At 31.2% G+C, this 9,191-nt stretch overlaps 3 protein-coding genes across 4 annotated transcripts; 1 reads left to right on the forward strand and 2 right to left on the reverse strand.

Moving 5' to 3' along the window:
* Nucleotides 1-1,379: 1,379 nt before the first annotated feature.
* LOC107486267 (UDP-glycosyltransferase 83A1-like) lies at nucleotides 1,380-3,551 on the reverse strand. Its single transcript, XM_021141713.2, has 3 exons — nucleotides 3,029-3,551; nucleotides 2,946-2,952; nucleotides 1,380-2,052 (listed from the first exon to the last, which is right to left on the reverse strand). The coding sequence occupies exons 1-3, from the start codon at nucleotides 3,549-3,551 to the stop codon at nucleotides 1,380-1,382; spliced, it is 1,203 nt and encodes a 400-aa protein (XP_020997372.1).
* Nucleotides 3,552-4,668: 1,117 nt separating this feature from the next.
* Nucleotides 4,669-6,380, forward strand: LOC107486657 (F-box protein CPR1). 2 transcript variants are annotated; one of them, XM_052260066.1, is made up of 3 exons: nucleotides 4,669-4,808; nucleotides 5,412-5,857; nucleotides 6,113-6,380. In XM_052260066.1, the coding sequence occupies exons 1-3, from the start codon at nucleotides 4,702-4,704 to the stop codon at nucleotides 6,163-6,165; spliced, it is 606 nt and encodes a 201-aa protein (XP_052116026.1). In that variant the 5' UTR covers nucleotides 4,669-4,701; the 3' UTR covers nucleotides 6,166-6,380. The 2 variants fall into 2 exon arrangements, with proteins under 2 accessions (XP_052116026.1, XP_015962698.1); XM_016107212.3 differs by having other exon boundaries at nucleotides 4,669-5,857.
* A 436-nt stretch (nucleotides 6,381-6,816) lies between these two features.
* On the reverse strand, nucleotides 6,817-8,791 carry LOC107486266 (UDP-glycosyltransferase 83A1-like). The gene is made up of 2 exons (XM_016106816.3): nucleotides 8,359-8,791; nucleotides 6,817-7,697 (listed from the first exon to the last, which is right to left on the reverse strand). Exons 1-2 carry the CDS (start codon nucleotides 8,789-8,791, stop codon nucleotides 6,817-6,819), a joined length of 1,314 nt encoding a protein of 437 aa, XP_015962302.1.
* Between the last annotated feature and the right edge of the window lie 400 nt (nucleotides 8,792-9,191).

Consider the following 9,191-nt stretch of genomic DNA (forward strand, 5'->3'; position numbering starts at 1 on the left):
AAATGGAAAAGAAGACTGTGAAGGTGAAGAAGGAGAGTATGAATTTTAGGGTTATGCGAGATATGATAGAAATTGGGGAAGAACAGTATCGTTGTCAAATAAAGGGGTCATGGATCATGTTGTCCCTTGTTAGAGTTGTCAGGGATCATTTTGTCTTCTGTTAGAGGTGTCAGGGACCATTTTGTCTTCCATTAGAGTTGACAGAGTTAAGGACCTAAGTGATTGACAAAATTAATTATTAGTGACCAATCGAATAATTAATTTTAGTTAGAAACTAAAGTGTTTGGTCCGAAATTTTTTGAGAATCAAAATGAATATATACTCGATATTTATTTAAGTGAACAAATGAACTGATAATTGGACCAATTATTAATCCAAGTTTTTCTTTGATAGAAAGTTTAGGCAACTTAAAGTATTGTGACCCAAAGTTAGAAGATGGGTTGCTAGAAGTGGACCTATTGGTGTGCTTTGATGAGGAGGAGCCCAGCAAATGCAGTAGTCTCATAGTCAAAAGTTGTCTTGCAAACAAATGAAACGATCCAATCTATATCTTTCAAAGATTTGAGTAGCCCACCTTAATTTTTTGATAAGATGATCTTTTAAAAACAAGAACATGACCAAAAAATCTTTATATGACCAAAAAAAAAAGTGTATGGATTCAAATCCTAACTATGATTAGAAAATAGTTATATAGAAGTAGAACTGATAAAAAAAAAAAAAAGGAGAATGTGTATATCTTATGGATTCACACGGCATTCCGTCCCCTCCCCATTTTAAAGGTCTCAGGTTCAACTCCTATCAACAACAATTGAGGAAGAAAAAATGGTAAGTATGTGAGAAATGTGTGGATGTGTATTGTACCTATGATTGGGAGTTGTCCAATCCAAAACTTGACCGAAAAAAAAGAAAAAAGAATAAAATCTTTTCATCATTTAAATTTCTATAATCATTAGGATATAAATAATTTCTCATCATAAACTTATCCGTCAATTTACTTTACTCAGGTGTTTTTCTTCTTTAAAACTGCACTAATATTAGTGTCATTTTAATACATAAACAAAAATTGTAGTCATATAGTTCTAGTTATGCATCCATTTCATGGGTTTAAAAGTTGAGACAATAAGTTACAAAAGTATTAGCTAGGATAGACAACCAGTTCACAAACAACGTTAAGTACAACTAAAGTCACATATACTCTTAAGTCATAAATTATATCACAAATTAAAGACACACTTTCTAAGTTGAATTGAAGCACCACTAATATATATGCTTATTTTACTTGAGCATATATATAACACATAACTAATTAATAGTTATATGCTTTTATCCATTCAACAAATCTATTAAAGTTTCTATTTGAACTACCCCCTTCTTTAATACTATTGATTTCTCTCCATAGCCATTACTTTAAATTCTCCCTCATGAAACAGTTTTTGTATCTTGCATGCTATTTCTTCTCTAGTTAGTATAATTCCATCCATTGGAACAAGTCTCAATCCAACCTTCCAAGCATCACAAATTAATGTTTGATTAAAGAATTGGTCAGCAAAATAAGGGCAGCATAAAAATGGAACACCATTTACTACACCTTCCATAGTAGAGTTCCAACCACAATGACTTATGAAGCAAGCAATTGAAGGATGACTCAAAACTTTCTCTTGAGGTGCCCATTGAACCACTTTTCCAAAAGGGAAAACTCTTTCTTCAAATTCTTTAAGAAAAGATTGGTTTTTTCCATTGTTGATATCTGCCCTTATAACCAATAGAAAAGGCCTATTGGATAGTTCAAGTCCAAGTGCAAGTTCTTGCAATTGAGAATGATCAAAGATAGTGACACTTCCAAAAGCAACATAGATCACTGAATTGGTTTCTTGTTGATCAAGCCAATTTAAACAAGATGAGTCTTCTGGCCAAAAGCTACCAACATGGTCATTAGTTGCTAGAATTGGACCTATTGGTATTATTTGTGGAGCAAAGTCAAATGTTGCTGGCTCATAATCATAATTAGTGTTGCAAATAATCCAATCTGCAAGCTTCACAGATATATTATTCCTTTTTGTAAGATTGAAAACCGTATGTTGTGTGTTCTTGTCACCCAATCATGCCCATGGAAACTCTCTTGTCTTAATAGGCATCATTGGTCCCAATTGAATTGCCTCATCTTTTGCAGGTGTTCCTAAAATGTAATAAAAGAAAACAATTTTTTCTCTTTATTCATCATCTTGAATATCCCTTTTCTTCTTTTAAGATAATATACTTGATTTTTAAAAGAAGTTAAAGAAATAGAGTTACATGGCTCTAAATATATATCCTTCTAATTATTAAATTAAAAAGGAAAGGATTTCCTTGTTTTAGATTTTGAGCCATTGATTATATATTTATCTTTTGAATTTATTTATGGGCAAGGTTATGTAGTCAATAAATATTATTATTTTTGGCTAATAATAATTTATTACATCTATATTTATAGAAATTTTGTACACAAAAAAATATATCATTTGTATTTATATTTATTAGAATTTACACACATAAATAAATATAATTTGTACTCATATTTTTTAAAATTTATACATATAAATTAATAAAATTTAGTTGTTAAAAATAATTTAATATTTATTCTAGTAAAACAATAACAAAAAATAGTAAAAATTGCTGGGTCAAAAATTTCTCTCCATTTATTATTTAGAGAGAGGTTTAGGATGGGAAGACTTTTATGATGATCTGCTCCATAAAAGCTTGAGTATACTCTCTCTCTCTCTCTCTCTCTCTATATATATATATATATATGTATGTATGTATGTATGTATGTATGTATGTATGTATGTATACTCAAAAGATTAACTCTACATGCATGATAAAATTTACAAATTTCTAACCCATCACCTTATTATTCATAACATGTAAACAATTCTACCTTGAGAAACAAAGTCTAATTAAATACAAACATATTCCCTATATCATGTAAGAAATAATTAGTTTAAGGCATGAAAAATGTTAAAATTAAAAAAAAAGGGGTGTGAATTCTCACTATCATTGGCAACAATAAGTCCATCATCAAGAAGCTTTTGGATGTTGAAATGCAAGGCCAATAATGAAGCTGATGCAGGCCAAAATGCAACTGCTCTTATTCCCATCTTCTTTGCAACTTCAATTCCCCATCCAAAGTTTTCATCAATCACCAAACAACTGATTTTATTTCCATTATTATTATTGTTATTATTAGATTTGTTGATATCTTCTATGAGCATTTCCAACTTCTTAGGCATGACCTTACATGTTGATTCTGTCAACTTTCCAAGCAGAAGACTTCTATTGTCACCATCCTCTAACCCATCTGGGATTGAAACTAGTTCAATCATTGCATCTTTATAATTATTATGATCTGCTACTCCTTCTCCTAGAGAAGATTTCATGATTTGATTGTGAACAAAGTCAATGTTCACAAATGTGACTTTGATTCCATGCTTCACAAGTTGATGTGAAAGTTTAATGAGAGGAATTATATGTCCTTGTGCTGGAAATGGTATAACCAAAATATGTGCTTCACACATTTTCTTGCCTCTCTTCAAATTTTAAATTCCACGGGAAAAAAGGTTACAAGTCAATAGCATTATCATTGCTTCTTATTAGTAGCTCTTATATGGCCACAATTATTGATATATCACTTTTTTTTCCAACTTATTATTAAACGGAGCTTAAATAAAAATGTTTAAAATATTTTTTTTAAATATATTTTTTATTAATTAAAATTTAATATATATAATCGATTAAAACAAACTTTGATAAAAACGTAAGTTAAAAAAATATTGATATTGATATTCAGATAAAAGTGCTTATCTGAATTAGGTGTTACGAAAGAATAAGTATATAACCTAAATTTAAAGGTGAAAAATCAGAAATAATTAACTTCACATGAAATTAATAATTGAGAGTTATTAGATAAAAATTTAGTCAAATTATTCAAATTATTTAACGACTTTAACCTAATTTTAGGTGAAGTTGACTGTATTAAATTTTTACCAAACCTAAAATAGTAAAAGCGACTGTCAGACTCACACGGAAAAGTTGCAAAGATGCGTAGGCTTATAGGAACCTCACATGATTTAATTAACAATTCTGTTAAAAAACCAACTATTAGAAGGATAGTCAATTAGGGTCAAATTAATTAAAAAATAGGGAGTTTATTATAAAAAAAACAACTTTTCACTATTTTAATTTTTTAAATTTTAAAATTAAAAATATAAAAGATTAACTTGAGTTAGTTTAGGTTATAATGGGTTTCCTAGACTTTTTTAAAAATTAAATAAGTAATAAAAAAATACTCTAAAAAATATGCCAAGCTATATAGAATAAGTTTTAGAGAAAGTATAAAAAATCAATGATTTAAGCGTATAATGTGTATAATGGAGGTTTAAGAAGTATTAGAGATATGACCATTAATGTTATATTGTCCTGTCAGATTACACTATGAGTGGGTTCATGACATAGTATTAGAATTTTAGATCCGAAAGGTCAAAGATTCGATCCTTGGTGATTATCCCTAGTATCCGGATGATTATTCTGAATAGTATAAATGATGTTCATTTTATGTATGGACCGGTTTAGCCCATTGTACACATTATTAGCTCATTAGCACTACCCTAAGTTTTAATAATCCCTCGTGTTTTAACCAGGAAGAAGAAAGCCAAACAGGCATCGAACATGGAGGAGGAGGAGAAGAAGTACAAGAGCATTGACGACATCCTCCCTCCTGACCTGATTCACAGAATCTTCCTGAAAGTGCCTGCCAAACATCTCGCTAGCCTCAGGTGCGTTTCGAAGCTGTGGTACTCTTTAATTTCCGATCCACAATTTGTGGAATTCCATTTTCAGTACTCTCCCGCAGTCACCAACACATTCATCTTCATAGCAAAAGGCTGTGTGTCATGCTTCGTTGACTTAGACGCACTATTTAGTGTCAACAATGATGCATTACAAGTGAAAAGGGTGTCTCCCCCTTTCAAGATGAAATCACCGCCTTATTTTGAGGTCCTGGGATCGTGCAGAGGCTTTGTTCTCTTACGTGGACAAGGAAATTTTCTTGTGCTATGGAACCCACTGACGGGATCCAGCAAAGGAATATCCTACTCTCGTATTGCTTCTCGTTGTAAGAACAAGGGCTACTGGATTCCCCGCGAGTTCCTTGTTTATGGATTTGGTTATGATGCATCACAGGATGATTACTTACTTGTTGTAGCTTGCCATGATAAGCATGGCCAAGCTCACTTTAATTGCTTGTCCTTGAAAACCAATTCATTTATTTATTTTGATGCTGCACCCCCCAAACCCTTGGGTTTTTATAATTGGAATCCTCGTGGGTTGTTCTTTAACGGCGCTATTCATTGGGTGCCTTCCTATCTTCAAGATTACAGGAATGCTATTCTTATCTTTGATCTCAAGGAAAGGACTTTTTCAATGATATCTGCACCGGAACAAATGTTAATCAGTGCATGCCGCTCTCCAGGTCTCGCCCTACTAGGAGGCTGCCTAGCCTTCTATTATGGCAATCTTGATAGCATTATCACTGACATATGGGTGATGAAAGAATATAAAGTGCACTCATCTTGGATTCTCTATCAGATTCCTTGCTTTGGCTTTCGGCCTCTGTGCTTATCCAGTGATATGAATCTTATTGGAAAAGGTGATACTTGTGATAAATTGGAGTTCTACATATATAATCTCAGAGAAGAGAGGCTCCAATATTTTAAATATCCATGTTTTCCGGCTGCCGTTTTTGAAGCCAATGCTGTGTATACAGAGAGTCTCTTGCCACTCCCTAGTGACATTAAGGATAAGGATGAGAAGGAGGAGGAACAGGGTATGTAACTATTCTCCTATGCTCTGCACCAACCGTTAGTTTTCATTGCATTGTGATTAATGAGAAAGTAATGTGTGATATGCATTATGCATCTAGTTGCAATCAAACGTGACTTTTGTATATGGATGATGAAATTTGAATTTATCAATGCTTATGGAATCATTAATCACTGTCTTGCTTCCTATAGACCGGTCTTGTGGTGAGGTTTCCAAAGTTTAGATCTTTTTCATGTCTAAAGCTTTGACTCATTTGCAGGCCATCAATTTCTCCACGAATTTTTTGAACTACTTGATGTTGCTAAAGGTTAGCATTACGAAGGATTCAAACAAGGAAAGAATACAAGTGAACAGCTTGACACGTGGAGAAAAACATTTGAAAAGTGCAGATGAAGTTTAGTCTCTTTGAATCCAGTATATCTTTTGAATCAAATCTACTAATAATATTTCTTAGTTGGTTATGCAGAACTTTAGATGTTTTATTTTGCTGGTTACATAATATACTTTTTCTTTTAATCTTACCTTTAGCATGGTTGTTTTTAGAAGTTCACTAGCAAGTGATGGTAAACCCAGAAAATTGATAGTTAAGAACCATATGAGGTTGATAGTTAAGAACCATTATATAATTTGATGTATTTGACTAGATAGTCATCTAACTATTCTTAAATATCAATTTCACATAAAAACAACTGCATGTGAGTTTTCATATATATCTATATATCCTTCCACCAAATTCAAATCAAATACAAATAAGAAAACCACCACTTCATGTTCCCAAGTTTTCATTATAATTACTAAGTATTAGAGTATGTATCAGAAGGAGGAGAAAGAATATAATGAGTAAAATACACTATATGCTTTCTTGAGTTCACAACAAACAAACTTAATCACACAAAATTATGTCATAAGAACACTTATTTACTTAAGCATACATATATATAGAGCAGTATAGCACATATCTGTTTATGCTTTTATCCAGTCAACAAAATCATTCAAGTTTTTGCTTGATCTACCACCTTCTTTAATATTATTGATGGCCATGTTTCTTAATTCCATAGCCCTTACTTTAAATTCTTCACCTTGAAGCAGTTTCTTGATCTTACATATTATTTCTTCTCTAGTAATGATTCCACCAACTGGATCAAGTCTCAATCCAACTTTCCAAACATCACATATTAATGTTTGATTAAAAAATTGGTCAGCAAAGTAAGGCCAACATAGAAATGATACTCCTTTTGTTGTACCTTCCATTGTAGAGTTCCATCCACAATGACTTATGAAACAAGCAATCGAAGGATGGCTAAGAACTTTCTGTTGAGGTGCCCATTGAATCACTTTTCCGCGATTTCGCACTCTTTCTTCAAATTCTTCAAGAAAAGATTGGTTTTCTCCATTGTTGATATCTGGCCTTATAACCAATAGAAAAGGTCTATTAGATAGTTCAAGTCCAAATGCAAGTTCTTGCAATTGAGTGTGATCAAAGACAGTGAAACTTCCAAAAGCAACATAAATGACTGAATTGGTTTCTTGTTGATCAAGCCAATTCAAACAAGTTGAGTCTTCTTGCCAAAAATTCCCAGTTATGGATCCAACGTAGTTTGTTGCTAGAAGTGGACCTATTGGTATGATTTGTGGGACAAAATCAAGTGTTGTAGACTCATGCTCATAAGTTGTGTTGCAAATGATTTTATCTGCAAATTTCACACTTTTATTGTTCCCTTTCATATAGTGAAAAACCATTTTTTCTGTGGTCTTGTCACCCAAATATGCCCAAACAAATTCTTTGGTCCTCATAGGAGGCATCATGGTTGACAACTTAATTGTCTCATCTTTTATAGGTTGTCCTGAAATATGCAACATAAATTGATAAATCATACAACAAATATATACATTTTAATTTCCTTAAAATTATTTTCTATCCTTATTATTTTATGAAATAACATGTAATAGAGAAGTGATATTATTGATTAATTAAGAGTAGCAATACCCACTCTCTAACTTCTATATATGCTATAAAAAAAAAAAAGACTTTGCTAGGTAGACAATGATTTTTGTGAATAATATGAACAATAGGCTCTAAAATTGGCCCAATAAAATAAAAACACATTACACCCCAAATTATCTACATAAATTTTAATATTAGGATAATCATCCGCACACCTAGCGAATTGAACATCCGATATATCTATTGTTCACATTGTTTAGTATTTTCATTATCTACCTATATTTTTCCAATAAGAAAACTACATAGAATGTATAGAAAAGAAAATATATGCTTGCCATATATGTAACTTAACCTACCTTTTCATCCACTATAGGAAAAAAAAAGATAATAACAATTTTTACAATAACTATTATAAGAGATGAACAAATGCAACCTAAGGTTCATTAATTATTAATTATATAAGATGGGAAAATTCAATTACAAATATTGTTACCTACTTCTTAACAAATTATTGTAGGTATATATATAAAATGTTTAGTGCTAATGATGAAAATTCTCACCATCATTGTCAATGAGTCCATCATCAAGAAGATTTTGGATGTTGAATTGCAAGGCCAATATTGAAGCTGATGCAGGCCAAAATGCAACTGCTTTTATTCCCATCTTCTTTGCAACTTCAAGTGCCCATCCAAAGGTTTCATCTGCCACCAAACAAGTTATTTTGTTGCTCTCACATTTCTTGTTGATATCTTCTATGAGCATTTCCAACTTCTTAGGCATTACCTCAAAAATTGATTGAGTCAATTTTGCCAGATCTTTTCTATTATCAACATTCTCTAACCCATCTGGGATTGAGACTAGTTCAATCTCATTATATTTGCCCACAATTACACTTTTTTCTCCTAAAGATTTCATGATTTGGTTGTGAACAAAATCAGTGTTCACAAATGTGACTTTGATTCCATGTTTGATAAGTTCATGTGAAAGTTCCATTAGAGGAATCACATGACCTTGTGCTGGATATATACAAATATTTATTAAAATTTTACATATATAAATCAATATAATTTATATTTATATTTTTTATAATTTATACACATAAATTAATAAAATTTATTTATTAAAAATAATTGAATATCTATATTGACTAAATAATAATAAAAGATACTAAAAATTAGAAACTCCAGAAAATTTCTCATATATGTATGTTATAAAACTCCCTTACATAGCATATATACGTACGTACATTTTATATATACTAAAAACATTTTTTTAGTATCCTCGTCTATATATATTTATTAGAACGTAAAGTATTTATTATTTTAACGAATTTTATATGTAATAATTTTAATTAAAAAAAAAGTTAGATTAATAATACGAGACAAAACTAACA

Source organism: Arachis duranensis, chromosome 4 (genome assembly GCF_000817695.3).
Source record: "Arachis duranensis cultivar V14167 chromosome 4, aradu.V14167.gnm2.J7QH, whole genome shotgun sequence".
NCBI lineage: Eukaryota > Viridiplantae > Streptophyta > Magnoliopsida > Fabales > Fabaceae > Arachis > Arachis duranensis.

What these genes read in the sequence shown, in the direction of transcription:
- LOC107486657 (XM_016107212.3), top strand. Translation starts at nt 4,702, where the DNA reads ATGGAGGAGGAGGAGAAGAAGTACAAGAGCATTGACGACATCCTCCCT. An exon ending in TGAGAAGGAGGAGGAACAGG is followed by an intron (nt 5,858 to 6,112) that starts GTATGTAACTAT and finishes ACTCATTTGCAG; the next exon opens with GCCATCAATTTCTCCACGAA.
- LOC107486266 (XM_016106816.3), bottom strand. Translation starts at nt 8,791, where the DNA reads ATGGAACTTTCACATGAACTTATCAAACATGGAATCAAAGTCACATTT. An exon ending in TGGACTCATTGACAATGATG is followed by an intron (nt 7,698 to 8,358) that starts GTGAGAATTTTC and finishes TGCATATTTCAG; the next exon opens with GACAACCTATAAAAGATGAG.
- LOC107486267 (XM_021141713.2), bottom strand. Translation starts at nt 3,551, where the DNA reads ATGTGTGAAGCACATATTTTGGTTATACCATTTCCAGCACAAGGACAT.